This window comes from Eleginops maclovinus, chromosome 16, assembly GCF_036324505.1.
Source record: "Eleginops maclovinus isolate JMC-PN-2008 ecotype Puerto Natales chromosome 16, JC_Emac_rtc_rv5, whole genome shotgun sequence".
In the NCBI taxonomy this organism is placed as follows: Eukaryota; Metazoa; Chordata; class Actinopteri; order Perciformes; family Eleginopidae; genus Eleginops; species Eleginops maclovinus.
The window spans coordinates 9,326,086-9,348,909 of NC_086364.1; the positions used below are offsets into that span (position 1 = coordinate 9,326,086).

General features: G+C 42.1%; 1 protein-coding gene across 1 annotated transcript in view; it reads left to right on the top strand.

Annotated features, from left to right (window-relative positions):
- The window catches only part of znf385c (zinc finger protein 385C), a 113,413-nt gene extending 91,139 nt beyond the window's left edge, over window positions 1-22,274 (top strand). Inside the window, 9 exon segments of the mRNA XM_063902976.1 lie at window positions 3,260-3,402; window positions 7,962-8,072; window positions 11,527-11,743; window positions 16,960-17,007; window positions 17,010-17,327; window positions 17,447-17,634; window positions 18,770-18,868; window positions 19,388-19,477; window positions 20,893-22,274. Coding sequence (XP_063759046.1) covers window positions 3,260-3,402; window positions 7,962-8,072; window positions 11,527-11,743; window positions 16,960-17,007; window positions 17,010-17,327; window positions 17,447-17,634; window positions 18,770-18,868; window positions 19,388-19,477; window positions 20,893-21,117 — 1,439 coding nt within the window. The 3' untranslated portion in view covers window positions 21,118-22,274.
- The last annotated feature ends 550 nt before the right edge of the window (window positions 22,275-22,824 follow it).

A 22,824-nucleotide genomic window follows, 5' to 3' on the forward strand; every position in this document is an offset into this window, starting at 1 on the left:
AAATAATTGAAAAATCAACATTTGGATTTTATGGCTCAGATGCACCGCACAAACATACAAGCATCGGAGTAGATGCGATGTGACGGCGGCTGTTGTGTAACTAAGCCCAGTGAGTCATGAGAGGGAGGAATGCATTGTTGTGATGGTTGGAGGAGGAAGAGGTCTGCCTGGGGAGAGACTGACGGAGAGAGTCAGATCCGTTAGCAAAGTCATCTGGGAGAGAGAGGAAGAGGCTGGACATTTGATCTCAGGCCTTGCCTCAACTTGTCTGGACCCTAGGACCACAAGTGAGGCGTAAATAAACCTGAGCCTCCACGCAGACATGTGCTCATAACCACATACGCATGCAAACATGTACATATGTGCACACACACACACACACACACACACACACACACACACACACACACACACACACACACACACACACACACACACACACACACACACACACACACACACACACACACACACACACACATTAAATGAGTGGAAAATCACGCAGTGTGATAGAAGGAGGTTATCAGGAGCTGCAGGCAGAAATAAGCCATCCTATTTTCTTACACACACACACACACACACACACACACACACACACACACACACACACACACACACACACACACACACACACACACACACACACAAAGAAGAAGAAAAAAATACACACAGGAAAAACAACAACATAAGAAACAGGCTTGAAAAATTGATGTTTTTTTTACTTCAAAGTATACTCCTACTGGAATCTGTGTGTGTGTGTGTGTGTGTGTGTGTGTGTGTGTGTGTGTGTGTGTGTGTGTGTGTGTGTGTGTGTGTGTGTGTGTGTGTGTGTGTGTGTGTGTGTGTGTGTGTGTGTGTGTGTGTGTGTGTGTGTGTGTGTGTGTGTGTGTGTGTGTGTGTGTGTGTGGCTTTAGGTGACTGTCTATATTGACTTCTCCCTCTCCCTGGGAGCTATTTGTTTTCAGAGGTGCGTAGGCTGTTTGTATGCATTTGTGTGTGTGTGTGTGTGTGTGTGTGTGTGTGTGTGTGTGTGTTTGTGTGTGTGTGTGTGTGTGTGTTTGTGTCGTACATGCGTGTGTGTTTGTGTGTGTGTGTGTCGTACATGCATTTCCAACACACACAGTCCTGTCGTACATGCCTGGGTCCGGGCTGGGCCTACATGACTGCGTTATCATCCAAAGAGGCTAACAGCCAGCCCCTGATTTAATAAGCTGCCTGGAGTCACAGAGAGGTGGGGAAGCACTATGAGCTGATAACTGTCCTCTCTGCAAGCCCAGCTTTTTCTCTGATAGCCCTGCCAAGAGGAGACTCAGCTTCTCCTCGTTTTCTGTGTGAATGTGAATGTGTGTTGAGTGTGTGAGTGATCCCCTGCCGGCTGCTGCCCACGTGTCTGTAGGCTGCCTGCGCCCATGCTTTACTGCATCTCTCTAGGTGTCAGACAGACAGCAGAGGAGAGCCCACACATGGCAAAGGCAGGCCTGCGCCCAGCATTGAGGAGCATATGCTCAGAGCTTCCTTCTTTCTGTCCCCCCACACACCAAAAACATACACCTCGCATCATAGTGCCAAATCCTGCCAAGCTGCGGCAACTATGGGCCAGACTACTGACAGACTTCCCATCTTACACTCTGTTCTGTACTTCGCACAGGCCATAGAGCAGAATTATAACCTTGAAACCAGTGCTAGAAGAAAAAAATACTAATATGCAACAACAAACAAAAACCACAAAATTGGAGTTTCTGTTTATTGATGTCTGTGATGGCTTTGTAGTCATATTTGTGTAATCTAACAGAACGGTCAATGGAATGGCTTTATAATTCATCCTGTCTATGCAGTCTTTCTATGAGAGGTGTAGGAGTATGTCCTCATTCAACGAACCAAACAATAGGGAAGAGATGGATATGTGCATGTTTGGCTTTAGTAGAGGAAACAGATTTATAGTTTAGGTATGTATTTGTGGATCTAGAGAAGATTCAGTTCAAGATTTGTCAAGATTCACCTCTATGGTTTTAGCTACATCAGGTTTGGATTTTGCACTTACTGGAGAATGCAATCCGTTTTGTTTAAAATGAATCTCATCAATTAATCATCCTGTGTTTCCATCTATGCGTGATAAAACCTTTTTTTTGCATGACTCCACAGTGAAAAAAGAATCAAAACAGAGGAGTCTTGATGAACGGAAAAATGTCGGTTTATCTTGTAGTTTTATTTGTCCGTTTTTGTCAAACATAGTAGTAATAAGTAGTGAGCATAAGAGTTTGTACACTATGTGTTTATATAACGGGGTGTAGTATATCTTTATATTTCTAAGACTCAGTGTTGAATTAAGTCCTTTTCTCATAGTGATATAGTAAATTCACATGCTATGTTACAAATACAGTGCAGAACAGTACCATACATGGTGCACTCCCAGTTATGAATATATTAGCATCTTTTTACTGTTTCTCTCTTCACCTTTCCTTTTTGGAATCCCACCATCTGTCTCTGAAAATGCACATTTTCATTCCCACCCAGAGAAGAGACTCCTTTTGGGGAATCTTTTGTATTTCTAAGCCGCTAGTATTATTGTTGGTGATTGCTTTTTGTATGTGTGTATGTGTGCGCATGTGGGTGTGCGTGTGTGTGTGTTGCAGTAGGGCTTACATGATAGGCATACTTTGGTGTGGCCACGGTGACCCGAAGCTGACACCGATGATTGATCCTGGTGCTGGGATAAGTGCCTGTGCACCGGTGAGCACACTGGTCTACTGAAACGCAGCCAAGCGGAAAATTAGAAATCTCTTCATCCCTGGTCCATTTGAAATCCGATATCTCCCATCTTTCCTCGCACAGGCACCTTTCCTCAGCCAATAAATCAGTAATTAAATGATGTGTGTGTGTATGTACATGAGGACAGGTGGCTTGTCCTTGGGGGATCAGGCCGCTCAGCTGGGGTGATGGGAGTATTAAGTCTCCAGCAGGACTGCCCGTGTACACCCCCTTTTGTCTGCATGAAAACCGAAACACACACTGTATTGTCCCGGATACAAACACACTTGTACACACACTTTTGAGTGGTTCTATGTGTGTGCTGTGTGTCAGCTGAAGGTGTAATGGTGCCTCTGGTATCAAATAAATCAAAGTCAGGCCCCCTCTGAGAGCACCTCACCTTTTGGAAGCCATTGGTGCAGTTCTGCCCACACTGGAACAGAAAAGTCCCACATGTTCGTTTTTCAAGTTGTTGCTTGACTTGTAGCATCTACCTCTTTGTGTTGTCCAGGTACGTCGGCACAGGGCAGCCCCCTACTGGCCTCCCTGCCCGTCCCAGGGCGGCCTCTGCAGCCGCAGCTTGACCTCAAACATCTCCTGCCCTTCAGACTCAACGGATCCTCTCCCCTCAGCCTCTTTCCTAACTTCAACACAGTAAGTGCAATGGCTCCTTGGGTTCTAATATCATAGAAAATAGCAGTTAGACGAAGTGGAACTGATTGATCTATGACTTTTTATCTACAAGGATTTTTAAACAATGAAGGTCGCTGACAGAGGCCGACCTGTAAATGATATAGTACCCAATTAGATCCACCAGGAATATCATGTGAATAGGTGACTCATTTCACAGAAGAAAAAGGTTATGTCTACACTGTTTTGTAACTTGCTTTTTATAGCTTGAGAACAAAAATGTTTTCGTTCTCGTCTCGTCTTGCAGACACTTGCAAAATATCAGTGGTATTGAATTAAAGACACGTCAACAGACATTTTAACGTTGTTTGTACGCTGGGGCAGGAACAACCTTAATTTTATGTGTCAGGGTTGAGAGCCCCATACTTCATAAATTCAGTTTCAATGTTCAACCTCATGATCAGGTAGAGGGATAAAGACAGACAGGCCATAAAATCATGTCCTTATTCACCAACTCACTATCTTTACTGCCAGACCTTAGCCTCCAGTACGTGTCCCATAAACTCTACCCCTGTCAGAGGCCTTTCCTCAGGTCCGGGGTGCTAATCTTCATTCAAGCAGTGTTTCACCTCTCAGCATTCCAGTTGTCACCTCCATATCAGCATCTCTACAGATGAGACCCTTATTACTTTGCTTCGAACGTCAGCAGCAAACTGCTCAGTTTTCAAGCACTGTGGCTCTGATGCTTGCCTTCCCTCGGTGCCTGGAATTAAAAGCCTGTATCTTTGATCCTTTACTTACCAGCGCTATATCCATTGTCGTTTTGTGTGAGTATGTATGTGTGTAGGCACTTCTGATATCTTTGATCCTGGTTTTACAATATGTGTGTGCATGAGGGTGTGTGAGTTCACTTCCCTCATCGCACACTGTGAAACCATCTCCAGTTCTATAGTCTGTAAATGAAACATAAGCCAGAGCTTTCTCTCCAGCATACACTCTACACCTTTTCAAACAAAGCGAAAAAAGGCAGCGAGGAGGAGAGAGGGCCCCACAGACATCTGGCTGGCTGGTTCAGACAGTGGGTGCGTGAGGGGTTGGATAAACATGTGTTTCATGTGTGTGATGGTTCTTCATGTGCCATAAGTGCAGTTTATTCGTTTGGCCTGCCACACACTGCTGTAGGTTGGGGGGTTGCCTATACTGCCCTATGGAGGAGGGAGTTTGCCTTGCAGAAAAAGCAGCATGGAAAACAATAATTCACTTCATGTATTTGTATTGGTGGATTCAGTAGGGCTGGTCTCTGGTCAGTGTTATGATTATGTTTCAAAGTTTCAATTGCTTTTTCTATTCTCAATCCAACATCTATGCCTGGCAGCAATGTATTTCAGAATAAGTAAAGTACACTCTTTTTGGGGGGCTAAATGCTTCTTTCTTTATAATAAAAAAGCAAAAATGCATTAGAAACCTTTTATTGAAGAGGAAAAAGGCAGTAGATTATTAATGCTTGCAGCACAGCGAGTTCACAGGAAATGCGATCAATTGAAATGTTACTCCGTTTTTCAGTCATTGTTGAGTACGATACAACTCGCAGTAGGACGTGAAATCAACCACAACTAGAATGCAGAAATTGTGAATAACATCAAATCAGTGTTGCTTCATTCCCGGGAGGAGATGATTAGCCTCCATAACACACAGTCTGTCAGTGCAGCTGTGGCATTAATCACAAAGTCCATCAACTCGGAGCCCCAGGTTCTCTTAGCACTGATAAGGCACACGTTGTCCCGGACGTGTGCAGGGGGGAAGATGAATGCACCTGTCTTCAAAACTAAATATCCTCCAGTCCCTTGGTGTCCCTTATCCCCACCCCCCTCTCTTTCTACCTATTTCTCTCTACCAACCTGAAACCCCATCATGGTCTCAGCCGCCCGGCGCAGGATGAGTCCTGTCTGCACCAGGATGGCGGGGGAAGACGGAGGGCTTGGACAAAAGACTCATTTATAGCAGTCGGTTCAGGATGGCTGCGGACAGACAATGGGCACATTCTTCAGTTCCCAAAACAAATAGCTGTGTGCAGCCTGCCCTGCTAAGGTGGACGGTGGGCAGTAGGATTGGAAGAGCTAGGTTTCAGTGGTCAGGTTTTGGCTGGTGAAGGGAAAAGTCAGTTGCTCCCAGAGGTAGTTTTTAGTCATGTAGAAGAGGCCAGAATAAAGCAACATAGGCAGAGAGAGCCCTGAGGGAGAGATATACCTCCTGCATAGTGGTTTCAGTGTCAGGTGTGTTTATGTTCCCTCTCACACCTGGCCTTCTTGAGGAATCCATAGTAAACAGGTGCCACTCTTGCAGAGGAGGCAGCTGCCTTGGGCAAGCCACAGCTCTTTGTGTGATAGGAAGGGAGCTAATGCTGTTCAGGCTTTTGTATCAGAAGCTGGGCAAGGCAGTGTGCCATCTTTGATGCCATCAATACAACAACACCCCTTGATCTCTGGGCAGCTGAGGCGTTCTGCCGTGCCACCGCTGTGGTTCCAGGGAGCAGTCTGTGAGAACAGCGCGCCCCCTTGACATCCTTCTGCCATGCGAACAGAGGAATGGACTGGGCCACCCTGAGTAGACTGTTCGTCTGCAGTGTATTCACAGACGGTTAGAACCGAATTATGTTGGTCCAAAACCAACTGTAAACACTTCCCTTTGGGCTGCAATATCATTACAGAACAGACACATTGCTAAGATTACAATGAACTATGAGTGCATTTAAAATGAGCAGTTGCCAGGCTGGTTACAACGTGAGAACACAGTTGTGATAAGAACAAAGCTATACTATAAGGGTTAACAGGAGTCCCTCTTAGATACCTATCAGGTTTGATCTATAGTAACTAAATATGTCATTTTTTCATGTCTTATCTTGTTACATAGTAGAAGAAAATCACTGTGGAATCTCTGCGTTTACCTTACATCCATTCATACAAAGCACGGCGTCGGTAGATCTATAGTGCAATGGCTTTGCTAGATGTGTGTTAGTGGAAGAGAGGCTTTGTTCCACTTCTAATGTTGTCAGCATGCTCAACTATCTCTGTAAGTATCACAAACCTGAATGAGAAAATACTAGCTGCCGAGGCTGGCCTGCCCTAGCTCTCGTATTCCCTGGGAGGTCCATGTGTGTCTCTTGATATAAACTAACATCTAAAGTGATTGGTAAGGTGTTCCCCACAGTTAAAAATGCATAAAAAGATCATTGGCATCCATCAGATATCTAAATACTCCTTTAACTTGCGGACATTCTTGGGCTGGGTGGAGTTAAACGTTTAGATTTTTATGTCAGCAAGAATCATTTATGGAGCCATTTTTTCAGAATTGTTGCTATTTCCATCCTGGACCCTTGTATAAAGCCCCAGCTCTCTAAATACAGCATGCGGCCCATTTTGGCTCAGCCCCATTTTTGAGGTCTGGTTGTTAAATTATGGGGTCTTTGTAGTGGTTAGAGGGCGGGGGAATGCTATTAATATATTCCGCCCTGTGAGAGCAGGGGGCGGCAATGGTGATCACTTAAGCTTGCGATGCATTATGAGTTGGCACACATCCTCATTATTTAAACATAGTGACCATTCACATAGAGCAAAAACCGATTGTACTCCAGCCGAATGTCTTCGGTCTTTACAATGAGGGAAATTAAGATCAAAAAGCCAGCCGTAACCATATCTGAAATCCAAATATGTGTTCTTTGAATGTGTACAATAAAGTGTCTCCCAGACTTTCATCAGTGCTTACAGAGACGTGCTTTCAGGTCATTTCATTACATTAAATTACATTTGGCTGAAGCTTTATCCAAAGCGACTTAAAATAAGTACAAAAACCCATAAGATTCAAACTCCAAACAACAGGGAAAGTGCAGATGTATCCACTTCAAACAAGTCATACCATTAAAAGTACTGGTGAATTAGTAACAAGGCCTAAATTAACTTTTTAAGTTAATTAACTTTTTAATTTAACTGCTAAATTTAATATAGCAGGCACAGGTGCAATCATTGAGACTTCAAGCAACAACACTAATAACATATATACTGAATATTTCTGATTAGGCTACAGTGTTATGAGTAAAGCTAAATGATCTTGCTAGACATAATATTAATATTTTCTACAACAGTGAAAAATGATCTTCATGCCCTCTGGTAGCAAATAGGAGGTTTTAAGATGTGGCAGAACCACAAACTACAACCTCCAGAATGAATACACAGGTTAATCCTCACTAATAAATATTTAATGAGAACTTAACATTTTTACCTCCATGGCAGAAGGATTTATTTTAGGACTGTTGATTTAGAATGCATTCATTTTAGCTAGCCAACATTATCCTCTTACTATTTTTCTTCTGAGGGGCTGACACAGTTAACCTCTAACAACTGAAATTATTTCCCTTATACTTGCTGTTGTAGTTGCCGGAAGTATTTGCATGGGATGTTGCACTATCTTGGAAACATCCTCACCTTGCCTCAAACCAGAGTAGTTCTGCAGCTCAGACAATTCTCTTTGGGGGAAATGATGTCTTCCAGGACTTTTGTTGTTTACGGTCTTTTCTCTCTGTCTTTCAGATGGACCCTGTCCAGAAGGCAGTGATCAACCACACATTCGGTGTCCCTCAGCCCCTCAAGAAGAAACAGATTATCTCCTGCAACATTTGCCACCTGCGCTTTAACTCAACGGTAAGAGATGTTTTAGTGGCTTTATGTCTTGGTGTTTACGGGAATTACAGAGAGGTTGTGGGCATGATAAGAGAGAGAAAAAAGCTGGCATGCCATACTGTGAGATCTACAACATAAAAGTGCTCTAAAGTCTAGCCTCAGAGAACATAATCTCTTTGTTTTGTTCTTGAACAGTCGTCTTTCAATTACCCTCTGAGTGTGTTTGTGTACGCAGAGTGTTTGTGTGAATAACCAAATGTGGATATATTTGTATCTTTATGCAAAAGTTAAAACTTTTTGCAAATTATGTAAAAGTTAAGGTTACTCTTTTAATTGTTTTTTCTACTTATGTGCATATAGCAGTTTGTTAGTTTCCCTTTCAGTGAATTTGTATGTATGTCTGTCTGTTGTTTTGGTGTGAGGGATTAGACAGCAGGGAGAGCTGTCGTTTATCTGCAGAGAGCAGAAACAATCAGCAGCCCCAGCAGGAAGCAGCATCCTCGGCTCATCGCTCCATTTTTCCTATCTTTGCCGCCCCAAACACATACATTTACACACACTGGTACACATAATGTACACTTGCAAATATATACATGAGAGTACAGACTTACACAAAGTGACAAACAGGCAAAATCCCATGATATTTATTGCATCTTCACATAAACAAATAGATAATAATCCAGAAAGCCCTAAGACAACTCTTGTCTGGGCACAGTAAAAAAAACACATAGACACGCTTTTTTGGTCTCCATCTTCAAAGAAGGGCTGATGCACAGGAGACAGGGAGCTGAGGAGGGAGAAGAAACTCCGACGTGCTCCCCACACACTAGAGCAAATCCCATTCCCCGCCTCCGCACACCGACTTAAAGGAGAGTGTCAGGTCTGACTGTTGCTTTATCTGTCTCTCTGAGAGCATGGATACTTTCCTAACACTCCAATGTACCCTCCTCGGAGTTTGCTCACATATTATACCAAGTTATCCTTATGCATAATGCTCAAAAGGGAAATAAGTATAACCTTGCTCTGCTGCTCAGTGTAGCACAGAGAGCAGCCTAACATCAGCTTAAAATCAAGTTTTTGCTGACCTCCTGTGGTTACTCTTGGCTGCCGTGATGTAGAGGTGTACCTCAGGGCGTTTTAGTGCACCGTGACATACTGTAACTGCTCGGTGTGGTAATAGTGTAGGTGCAAAAGAGCATTTTTTAAAAATTGTACTAATGCTCTAATCAAAGATTTGAACTTAATTTTTGTGTCAATCAACACACAATAGCATGGGTTCTTCCTTCGTCCATGCTACACCCTTCCAACATGAACATGGGGTCAGTAGTCGTTGCACACATCAAGACATCAACATTTATTTTTAGTACTTCTCTGGAAAATAACCAATAAGCAAAGTCACACTAAAGGAAGGACTATATCCCTGGTTTTCATTTAACCTTGCTGCTGTAAAGTTAAATTGCCATTTTTAATCCAAAGAAGGGAAATGAAATAGTTTGAGTGTTACTACAGTGAGTGTTATGGATTATATAATGTTTCTGTCATATATTCTCTTTTTTTAAAACAGACAAATAGATAGGAGGTTTTGTCTTGCCCATTTCAACAAGGCTACTATCTCTATATACTTTTAATTTGATGTCTTTCCTCTTGTTCATCATATTCATTTTAAATCCAGATAACATAGAAGAACTATGTATAGCTCAGTGAAACTACAAAAAGTTTCACGGTGACAACTGACTGCCAAATATTCTTTTTTTACCAACATCCTTCAGGGAAAAGATGCACGTCCACAACCAAACGGGCTGCTCAGTGATTGTTTAATTAGGCAAACTGGCAGATCCGATTTAATTCTATGTCTTTGTTATTTTTGCTACAGGCGAGTAATTTTGGGAAGAGAAAATTCATTTTCTGGGCTTATGGGACGACTTGTTCCACCCACCACACATTGCTATGCACCAGATATTGTCCGATGTTTACTTTTAGCCGGAGGATTGCTTAATCGCAGGACAATAAAAAATCCCTCAGAAGAGTACTGTGACCTGCTGGCCGGCATGCTGATGTGAAAACCGAAGCTCATTTCACACCTTGTCCCTCTGCCTCCTCTGAGACTTAAATGGACGGAGAGACTGGTGGAGAAGGCGCTGGCTAAATTTGTCACATCACGCTAATATCTGAAGCCTTTTCATGGCAGATCAGTCACACTATGTGCTAAAGTATTGGAGTTGTTTTAACAGATGCTTTGACAGCCACATTATTCATAGGCCTCCTCTATATCACACCATTAGGCTTGCTAATGGGAAGTGTGCATGTTTAACTCCATCCCTAGTCTGCTGGTGTTTACAGAGAGCTAACACATGACACTGGTGCTGTATGTGTGGCTGTTACAGATATAGATCCTATTTATTGCTAATGGGACTTAATGTGTTGTTGATGCTCAGGTAATCAGAGAAATCCAGATTTTGCTCCAACTGAAAAAATCGTATAGCTGTTTCTTCATGTATTTATTCCTCACTCCTTCAAAATAACTTAACTTGACTTGTTTGGTCCCTGAGGATTTGCATGATTTATTTCTTGAGGAATTAAAGCTGGATGAAAGCTAGAAAAGGAAGCATTTTATTCATGGGGGAAAATGTACCTTCTCCACATGTCAGATAATATACCCTTCAGAAAAAAAGGCTACTTTATTTGTTAATCCATCACTCTTAATCCGTTTATCTCTTAAATATTGATGGGATAAAATGTATACATATTACTCAGTATTCTCTATAATTGGGTTATTTCGGGACATTTAAGATTCCGTTCACACTTTGGATTTAATTTAACAAAACCCCTCATTTAGACAGGTTCTGTTTCTGCTCCTCCCCTCTGAAAAAGGCCCTATCCAGGAGCCGATGAGAACCGATCCCCGGAGGTTGTTTTGGTTTTTAATGAGTAATCGCTGTATTGATTTCTCTGCTATTCCTATGTATCCACGCTTGCTCTGACAATAGGGGTTTTGTTCTTAGCTTGAACCGGGCCGTGAGAATGATGAGAATGTGAAGGTAAACCTCAATGCAACCAGAGGGAAATGTGTGTAAACGTGTTTAATGCTGCATCACAGTCAGTCAGTCAGTCAGAATGTGTGTTTGCGTGTGATTTGTATTTATGGGTTTGTGTGCTCAGATGTGTTGCCACGTGTCTAGGATTTGCAGCCTCTTGCAGAGCACATTAATAGGGTATTTCTGGAGATGGGATCCTCTTTCTTGTTGCATATTACACATGCAATTATACCTCTGGCCTCCCGATGTGCTGGTGCTGTTATCAGGTGGAAACAGACTCTCTTCCTTGCAGTCTGTGCATGCCTGCTAGAGAGCGAATATTCAGCCGTGCATTTTAACAATTATTGCACGTCTTTCCAGCAGATAATGCATTGAGTCAAACACTCCTTTCTGCTTTCCCCCTCCTAACCTGTTTTTTTTTTTCTCTCATTTCCCTGCAGAACCAAGCAGAGGCCCATTATAAGGGCCACAAACACGCCCGAAAGCTCAAAGCCATGGAGGCCCAGAAGAACAGGCAGCGACGAGCTGGGGAGGCCTCATCCACAGGAAGGGACAAAGACCGAGACAGAGATCGGGAACGAGATCGTGACAGAAGCAAGACATCCACATCGGAAGCTCTTCCCACGCTCATGGATACGAGCTTAATTGAGGGATCAAGTACGTAAATAAAAATCCTCTCTTGATTATCACTCATGAGGCTTTAGTTCCTCTTTGAGCTCCCTTTTGTCTTTCTAAACCCCTTCCACAAATCCTCCTCTCACATCATCGACAGCTTCCAACGTCCTCCTCCATATCCTTATCTCTTCCCTTCTGCCTCCATTGTGTTACTGTTGGAGATTATGTGTTCAGTGCACCTTCAACCTCTTGCCCTTCTGTCGTCTCTGTGTTACTGTGCATTCAAACTTTTAGGTTATTCAACTTGCACTGTAGCCCGCTGCAACTCCCTGACCTGACTTGTCCCTGTGCCATGTGATGGATGGTAGACTACAACGCTGTGGGATCATGGGATGTCTAAGGGCAAGAGATGTTGTGTAAATAAAGGGGCAGGCTGAGATCGATCGAAGCCTCACTGGGGTTGTTCTTACCACTGCTTGACTCTTCTGCTCTCTTCTATCTATTTCGGTTAGATACAGAGGGTAGTTGCAGCAGCAGATATGGTGTTTTTGTGCAGCATGAAAAGATCGACACAGTTCTCGCTGAGTTGAGAGGGAGCAAAATAATGTTGAGAGTTTCCATATGAGGGGCTGTCAAATCAAAGGCACTCAACTTCTTTTACAAACAGTTCAAATGTTTGTTATTGGTGGTGTAAATATAGACATTTTAACGTTTTAGAAAGAAAGGAAACTGCATTGGTTTCCTTTCAGCAGAATATGAATGTTGACTTTTTACCAAGCACCACATTGCTGCATTTTAGGAGAGCAAATATTCCCCCGACGGCATTTTGACTGCAGAGTGAGCCCATTACCTTCTCATGTTGCACTCGTCTGGGTCCATACTTTTCATTTATCCATCCAAGGTGCAGAGCAGTTCCCCTCCCTCTCTTCTACTTTCCTACTTCATCCTCCCCTTCACTTTCCCTGCCCCACAGAAGATCACTATCTGAGCAGAATTTCAAAATGCGCCTGGATGCTAGATGGAATATCCGAGAAGAGATATGACGATGCTGGGAGTAGAGGTAGACATGAGACATGCTCATGTGCACGTGGATTCACACGCACACTTTTTTTGCCTTGAGCACTAAGAGTCTCCTTCAGAAAGGAGAAAGTGGACAAAAGACTGGGGGCCTGATAATACTCTCATCAAATCTCATTTTAATATTCTGCTGTTGCAAAGGGGAGCTCTGAAAGAGGGGAGCAGCAGTGGAGACGAAACAAGATGAGTGGAAAATGAAAGATAAGATGAAATGAATGAAGGAGACACACAGAGAGATGGGAACAAGAGAGGAAGAAGGGGGTCAGAGGAGAAAGAAAGCAGATAAGTCATTGCCAGTTTTTATGCTGTGAATAATTATACAGTTCTGAGGCAGTTTTGTGAGGAGGAACACTCTTTAATTAGCCCAATTGTGTGATTGGCCTAATGTGAAATTGAAATGCAGCAGTGCAAGCCAGTGGTGGCATGCACCACAATGCCAACCTTTAATGGAATAGCGCTCCAAATTAACTCCATGAAATGAGTTATGTCTGCCATGAAACTGACGGCTGGTGGGGAGCTGTCTGAGGGTAATGCTCACATTGTCTGCCACCAGGAACTAATAACACACCTGTCGGCACTCAGAATAAACACACTCTAGACCCCCAAGGTCAGCCTCTTCAGCTCCATATCTACAAATGCACCTTCAGACATAAGAGGCCTCTACCATTCATATAAATTCACCTGGCCTTGTCAAACATTTAAAAAAAGAACAGAGCAGAACACTTGAGAATTAAAAAGCAAATTTGAGAGTGCCAGACTCAAAGTCGGTCCATGAAATAGACGCTCCAAATGTTTTCTAACAAATGAAAAGAAAAGTGGAAATGAAACGTGTTTTTTTTCGGCATTAAATAAAATGATTTGCTAATTCTTAAAAAATGTAAGCTAATAATTTTCATGGACTTGTTTGAGTAGGATTTAATTAAATGAATGACTTATTACAATTTGAACACTCTTATTTGATTTGGTTCATTTTAATATGGTTTAATTTAAATTAGCTTTCAAATTATGTTGATGAATTAATTAGGTGAGTTGGATTATTAAAAGACTGTTGTATTAACTTATAACACCTGAGTTTTCTTAGTAGACAGTAAAGAGACACTACCTGGAAACTAATGAAGATGGCCTATATGTTGTCTGTTTCACTACCATGGGGTAACTTCTGGGTCTGAAAAGTAAAACTAATTCAAAAATGTCTTAAATGTACATTCTCTAAACTATCCTTTTAGGGGCGACTCCAATGGTTGCACAAAGACATCAGATTGTATAGAAGTCTATGAAAAAATGACCTAATTCTCACTCAGTCAACATATCCTGATAAATGTATGGTCTTAATATCTAGTTTCAAGTCTTCAATACAAATGGATGATCTTTTTTTCACTATGGCTTTATTTAGAGTATAAAAAAGATAGTTCTGTGTATGCTTTTAAGGTGTTGCCAGTTGACATGTCTTCTCTTCCATAGGGTTGTTCGTTTTGGTGTTTGTAATTTTGTCTTACATCTTTAAATCTTCCGCCTACACTTTCAATTTGTAAAAGTTAATTGTAAACATTTTGTCTAAATTGTTGTTAGCGTTTGGTTGTAGACTACGTCAATTTCGTTTATGCAACCTGTGTTACACATGCTCTTCTCCTTCTCTCAAAGAAATCTATTACATTACATTCAAACTTTCCAGCATCTTGTACTTTCTAAAGATATTCTGTCCTTAAGGATACCACAACAAATCATATAGGATGGAGGGAGACGGGGAAGCGCAGAGAAGACGTTTTAAACCATACAAAGGGATTAATCGATGGATATAAACCATGTCCCAGACCAACAAAGGAGGGAGTGAGCACACAGCGAATGAGCAAGTAAGAGATCAGCAGGCAGGTGCCTGGAGAATGAGGGCCTGCATCAGTTGTGACAAGCATCTATCAGCCTCCGCTTTGATTGACTCCGCTGTTAAAACCGTTTTCACTGGGATTGTCAACACAAATATGATGATTTAAAGCAAAGATGTCTTACCCCGGGAAGTTGTTTATGTTATGCTTCGAATCAGCAAGCTTGTGCATAATGAGTCCGATATTAATTTTCTGTTTGGCTGTGGTGGAAGTTCTCAACAAATCAATAGGCTAAATTGAGATCTCTCCAGATGTGTTTACACTCTGAAAGCCTGTCTGAATTAAGTGGATTGTTAAAAAATTGACTGAATAATTTTCATGTTAAAGAAAACTGATGATTGCCTGCATAATGTTGATCCAAATGTCAATAATTTGCTGCTGTGTAGTTCTACCCCACAGACGCCATGCTGGCACTGCCAATACGCTGGCCTTTGGTCTGACAGTTTGCCAATGTTGGTGTCAGTTTCTCTCTTCACGTAGAGGGCCAGAGAGCAAGAGACAACCCACAAGCACAGGCACAGTGGCACAGTCTTTGTTTATCATTTCCACAGGCTGTTTGATTAATAATAATAATTGATCGATCATTCTTGCAGAACCAGGCCTGCAACTAATGATTGTTTCCATTATCAATAATGTTGGTTGTTTTTTTATTAAATCAATTAATCTTTTCAGTCCAAAATGCCGAAATGCCACTTTGTCACCGCGGCATCATAAATGACTGAGTGATTATAATTCTGTATTGCTCGATTAATGGAGCAATAAACAGAGCTTTACTTGGGTTTTATATCTGTTCAAGTTTTGTTTTTTATTAAATGGGGATATATTAAACTCAGCAGGGAACATCTGAAATGATTCTTTACTGAATGAGGTCTTTCAGGATATGAATCTTTGGATTTTTGAGGGCGTCGATTCCCTCCATCCTCCAAATCTTCCTCTGTAAGGTTCCTGCTAAATCCATTGATCAATATCACTCCCCTCCAGAGACTTCTCAGGTGGCCCTGTCTTTCACATAAGCTTAGGATCATACCAACACCCACCTCCCCGAACAAAGCAGTTTAAATCCCTCAGGGGTCACTCTCATTATGCCAGGGGGACGCTCTAATCTTGCCCCTATATAGTTTCTTTCTTCTTTAGCGGGAATAAGAGAGGAAGACCCTTATCTCCAATGATGAATTTACTCTAAGAAGTAACAGGGAAAATCAATAGAGCAGGCTTGTATAGAGGAAGGTTGTGACTGTGTGCGGGAGAAAGCGCACTCAATGAAATGGAGATATTCAGTGAGCGTAGCGCACAGTGCTCTGGGGTGAAGTGTGTGACTCCCTCGGGAAGACGAGGGGGTGAAGGGGAGATGTGTAATGGAACTCCAGTGACTTATCGACCGGCCCCAGCAGTCGATGGGTGTGTTTATATTGACTGAGACTCCGGGTCCACTTGATATTTGAATAGTAATGGGGAGAGGGGGGAGAGGGAAGAGAGGAGAAGGGAACAAGGTGAAAGCCTGATGGCATTTTCTTGCCCAAACCAAAACTAATCCAGTGTGTTCCACGTGGTTTGAAGGAAAGGCTGATAATATATCACAAAATGCCACAAAGCTGGTACTTGAAAAGCCCTGTTAAATTGGCTCAAACACTCTGGCTCAAATGTTGTATTAAAAGAGAAAAGGTTATTTGGAGATTAATTCAACCAACTCCAAAAAGTTCAGTCATTCTGAAAACTGGGAATGAGATTATCAGCATGCATGCTCACAGTTATCAACAGAATAGAAACAGAATAAACATTGAAATATAGGAAGTTAGCTATACATGATTGAACATGATACAACATATTAAAAACATACATTTATATATATACACACATGCATCCATTCATTTATACTCATAAATGTACTGTACGAATACATACAACCATGCACACAATAAATATCACACAATAAATAATATTTAACACAATTAAAAAAAAGACCCCAACGGACAAAATCGTGAACATAGTGGAGCATTTAGCAAATGAGATATATGCTTTCTACAGGAGTTGATAGAGACTAACAACAGAGTGAATATTGGACATTCATCAGGTGGCCAAAAGCACAAATCCCACATGAATGATAATGTTGCTCTGTAATTGTTGGATGTGTAAATAAGCAACTAAGCAACTGCTCCCCATATCAACTTACAAGGAAATAGTCAATGTGGTTTTCAGAGCTTGTTTTCGCTGCTCCCAAGTGGCAAAACAAATCAATTGTTGTAGGTTTAAAGGAAACACAGTTTGCTGATTGTTATCCTTTGTATGAACTTGTTTCTGCAGGTCTTCAGTCTGACCAAGAACCAGCCAATCTGGAGGAAAAGCTTGACGAGAGTCGAGGATTTCAGTAATGCTAACGGCAGTATCCGAGGTTTCCTCCATGGAATTGGTCACCCTTTCCACTCCTCAGATTTCGCCTTCCTCACAGCTCTCAGAGACCGCCTCGGACACCAGCACCCCTGAAGTCCCAGAGGCCATCGATGCTGAGGGCCCAATCACTGAGGCAGGCAGCCCTGTGGACGCATCCAGCATAAAGGAGGAGCCACAAACAGATGAGGACCCCGAGTCAAAAAAGAGCAAGGCTCACCTTCATTGTCCTGTCTGTAAAGTCACAGTCAACTCCACCTCCCAACTGGATGCACATAACAGCGGTATGAGGCTTTTTAAAAACGCTTTTTCATATGTTGCTTTGTTTGGTTGAACCTTTAAGTATCAAATACATTTTATAAATGTACTTTTCCCTAAAACAGCTCTCTATGCTCTCCACCAGGTACAAAGCACAAACTGATGCTGGAAGGTCACAGTGTTCTGCCGCGGCGCAGGGGGAAGGTGGTGGCAGCTCGATCGGGCTGCAAGAGCAAGAGGCTGGCTAGCAAAGGCAGCGTCGGTGTGCCCAGCAAGAACTTTCAGTGTGAAGTGTGTGAGATCTTTGTGAACTCAGAGACCCAGCTTAGCCAAGTAAGTGTCAAAATAAATCGTTTTTAGGTTGTGTTGCATATTATGTTTAGTTTCCCACTTAATAGACCAATCCCATTGTGAATTGAGGACATTGTAAAAGAAAAACTCAAGTCTATACAAGTTCATGGATGATATCTGGTATAATATGATGAAAAAATGGACAAAAATGTGCATGTGAAGCAATGGCTTATGACCTTTGTGAAAAGACACAAACTATATGCAAACTTTTCGGTTATAGAGCTTTCCCTCTAGAATTCCTTTCTACTTTATGTGATGTATGACGTGCATGCTGAGCAGGGGAGCGAGGGCTTGAGGAAGTCCTGCAGATTGGTCATGGCAAAGCAACCGAGTATATTTAATTGAAGTACAGTTGACTCTGCAGGGAAGAGCACTCATACCCAATCACAACTGGCTGTGAAGAAATAGTTGCATATAATTACCTTACCTCCACAGACAGATGATGCAGCCACAGAATTAATCTGCCTGCATATAGTTAGTAAAGACCTTACATAATAACACAAGAGACCATTTTAAAACCACCTTCTTGGAGCATGGCTTAAATTAAAGAAACACTTTAATTTACAGCCACATGAATGAAGCCATTGAGTACAGTCAAGCAGCAGCAATTTTTCCACATTAGACAGATAACATCTGATTCCATGACTAACTGCAAAGCTCTTCAGCGAGCAGGCATTTATTTCACACTCATTATTGCAAGCTACTAATTTCTCCTCTATTTAATGTTCTGGTTTTGTTGGCATCGAACCAAGTCGGCGAGGTAATTTCTCCTCTTCTGATGTTCATTAAATATTACATCACATTTTCTTGGAAACTTTGCATAAACTAGAGTGAGGAAAAGATGCAGGATATACTGGCGTGTTTGAACAACCGGCCGTGAATGCATTCCACCAGTCTTATATAAACAACCTCTATCCCAGGAGTACATAAGCCTCCCGGTGCCGCAGCAAGACAGGGAGATGGCAGTGTAGAAAGTAATGTGATGTAATTTCCCTGCTCTTCATTCATACTCAATGGGTATCCATTATTAATCAGCAGATAACATTTGAAGTTGTTCCACTGTGGTACAACAGATGCTTGTTAGCTCACTGATGGTGTTTTCCTCTGGTCTCGGCAGCACATGAATAGCAGAAGGCACAAGGATAGGCTGGCCGGAAAACCACCCAAACCCAAATTTACCCCCCACACCAAGACCCAGCCAAGCACCAGCTTAGCGGTAAGTCTCAGCATAAAGACACAGACAAACAGAACACTGTCACCCAAATATGCGCGCATGCACACACACTTAGGGAAGACAAACAACTGGTAATTGCCTTTCTCTTACAGCAGAGATGCTCGAACAAGCTGTACACGTTGGAATAAATTAAGTCTAGCTTGTAAACTAATGCATTTTTAAACACCAATTCATCTCCAGTTACAGTAAACTGATATGACCCTCACTCCAACAGGCATAAAGTAAAGGAACACACACATAGATCTCGTTACATTGAGCAGAGGGGCTTGTATGTCTCAGTGATGCAGCCTGCTTGTGTGCCTGTATACTGTCATAGAGGTTAAGCACACTGTTCTCTGTGATTCCTGTTCCCCTGAGACAGGTCTAAAATAGTTTGACCATCTCTGACAACAGCAGCCTGGATCAGCACTCCAGATGAATCAGTTCTTTGTTCCTGTCATAAACACACCTCCCCATCTCTCTTTCTCCTCTCACTCCTCCTCCTCTTCAATCTTCCTCCAGAACGTGAGATGGAGTGGCTATGCAGGCGTGGCTGTGTCTGCCATGAAGAAAGCGTTCAGCCAGTACAATCTCACCTCCCTCTCCGCACAGGTCAGTGGCAGGAGAGTCTGGGGTGTGATTTATAATGATACTAATAATAATAAACTTTATTTATATAGCACCTTTCAAACAGAGTTACAAAGTGCTTTACATAAAAAAACAATTAAATATGAATAATGAACTAAAGTTGGAAGTAAAACAAAGTAAGAATAACATTATACAACACAGAGAGTAAAAAAAAGTAATTAAACCTAAAGAAAAGCCATTCTAAAAAAGTTGGGTTTTAAAAGAGCAGATGTTCTGAACTCAAAGCCTGGGCGTTGGGCAGGGACTGAGCGGAGATCATGAAGAAGCCAAAGTAATCATTTAGTTTTCTGTTTTCTCAAGATGTTTTGCCCATTTATTCGCTAACGGTGATCTCAATACAGTATTTCTATGGAAAGAGATATTTCTAAGGTGGTCTTTAAGTGCATACGTACAGCTCATAGGAAAATCTGATAGTGGATTTTGTCTGTGTTTTTGAATTGGCATAGCCTATTTTCGCCTGTAGACCACCATATGCTTCAGGTGCCCCTGGTGTGTGTAAGATAGTTGCAACGACTCCCATTGTTCTTTCAGTAAGCTGATAATCATGTCATTACAGTTGTTTCAAATTCTGTTATGTGCACCAATAACAGAAGGATGCAGCTAAAAATTACACTGAAGAAGAAATGCAATCTGCAGCTTAAACAAATGAATTACTGAGTTTGTGGTCTTTTTTTTAATCAATTCAGTTACCATGGTATTGTGTTTTATTCCAAAGCTGAAGGACAGCATTTTAAATGTGTTGCTGTATAACAATAGTTAATTTAGCTCATTGGTATTATTTTTATTTATGAAGCTAACTGACAAGACTTGATCTCCCAGGAACAGAATTCTAGCAATTACAATCATCTTATGATGCTTGAATCTCCGCTTAGTTCCTTCTTGAATCATGAAACAATTTTGGTAGTTGCATGACAGAGAGGTTTGCATATTTTTTGCGCATCAAATACTAACCCCTTATAGGTTTGAGAAAGTTTATAGTTTGTTCATTCTCAGAGGACCGCACGCAGCATTCAGTTTGGATTCACATTTAACAAAATGACAGCCCCGGGATACAGCTACAGAAACATATTCAAACATTCATAATTACTTTTGCACTAAAGCCTTTTTTCATCTGTGTGTTCCTAACAAGTGGTGCTCTGCAAATAAATAGCTAAATATGCTACAAGGAAGAAATAGTGTGTGATAAGTGCTGTTTTAAGCAATTCTGTTGAAGAACTACTCCTATCAATCTTAGAACTGCTGCTACTGCTCTGTGTGAAAGAGTGAAAAAGAATCTGAACCATCATCTTAACATCCAAGAGTTTAAAAGTTAAGTGTTGCCATGTACTGTGACAATATGCTTATGTGTGCCCTCCCCCCACTCCTTCTGCCTTCTCCAGACCAAACTGGCCTTGCAGAAGCAGCTGACCAAGAGCTTGACAACTGGCTTCCTGCCTAGCCCCCTCACCCAGCCGACCCTGTGCACAATGGCTAACCCACTAGCTCTACGCCACCCAATGGGCACCACCTTCATCCAGACACCCTTCCTGGGCCCTGCACTGTTTCGGCCTGCCCCGGGGCCGCTGCGGGCCACACACACACCCATCATCTTCTCCCCCTACTGAAGACTTAATGCCCATCCCATCTGAGCTCCACCCTTGTCCCTTTATCAAACCCCAGGCCCTCCTTTAGTGTGTCCCACAAGACAAGGCCACACGCAAACTATGCAGCCCGTCTGACTTATAATTGAGAGAGAGAGCACAAGTCCTGATGCTCAGTAGGCACTTATAGGCCTGAGAGCTGTTCCTATCATAAAGGCCAAGATCCCCCATCATGCCTTCTTTCTGCTCCTCTTATAATGACCAAAGGAGCAGGACAGGCCTCGAGACAGTGACTGATGCACAGAGGCTGCTTTTATAGCCATTTCATGGGTCATCATGGTTTGGATTATGGATATTATTGTGTAATTTATTAGAAAACAAATATAGACAAGTGTAGATGTATGTTTAGTGTGGTTGCCACAAAATAAGGTCCCTTTACTTGATGCTCTTTTAAAAGGTTTTTAACTTATTGGTTTGGCGGTTCAATGAAGTTGGAGGATCATAAGTCATTAAAGCAGCTGAACCAGAGGCATCGTCCTCAATGGACAGTAGGGTGGCATTGATCAGTGTTTTCATGTTACAAGCTTAAAGGATCATCATGTCTCTGATATGGTAATTATCTAACAGTCCACACTGTGGGTGGTATGTGAAGCTATAACTGTATGTTCATATATTTAAAACCCCACCACCATTTAGCACCTCCAGCTGTTTTCTCAAGCCCTTAACTTTTCTTTCTGAGTCACAGACACAGTCATATCTCTCCAGACTTTCTTTTTCTTCCTGTATCCTCAGGATTAAGCTCTCATTAAGATCAAGAAAAGGTCAGCTTGTCAAGTTGACTTTATTTCAATTTGCAAGTCTGTCTTTGAAATTATTTTGTTCAGTGCGTCATTTATGTAATGCAGCGTCAACACCATGTTCCCGCCAAGCGAGCTGCACGAAAACATGTATGAAGCTGTGGATGTCTTACATTGAAAAATGCCATTATTTCTCCTTGTGAACGCTCTTTTCCTTTATCCTTCCCCCAGCTTTCACCTCGTCATTGCCCTTGATTTTCGTGTGGCGTGATCTCGATGATAAAGAGCAGTGAAAGCCTCTCGTACTACGCGCACATGCAAAATCACACATGATAAAAACACAATGGATAATTGAAAGACTTGATTTCAGTGTTCGGCGGAAAGTTTGGGTGACAGTGGGGGGGTGGGGGGGGCTTCTCAGCAAGTACTTGATTGACATCCTGTCGAAGTGTCAGCGCACAGCGTGGGAGGGAACAAAGCACAGTGCCATGGCAACCACATTAATAGCACCTTAAAACTGATTTACTTACAAAAGCAATGAAAATTGTGTTGATATATGCCTTTGTTTTGCCCTTGGTGTATGTTTTTACAATCCCATGTTAGTTTGAAAGAAAGAAAAAAACAATCAGGTGAGAATTTACAAGTTATGGTTCATTCATAACTAAGACAAGTTTCATATTTAAAGCAATACATTCTGTGAGTTTATGTTTATGATGTGTTTTTAGTGTGTCAATGGCTTTATCTATTCTATACTGTACACACCTGTAACAATGTATTAAGTACTCCAACAAAGCCAAGGGTCCACTCTGAATTGAGGGGTTGCCTATCGGTCCTGGCCTTGATGCTGGATGCTTACGGTCCTTCTCCAACGTGTTGCGACTCTGGACCGAGGTGTTCCGTTTATAGCTGCTCTGAGAGGCGGCTTCAGCGCCAT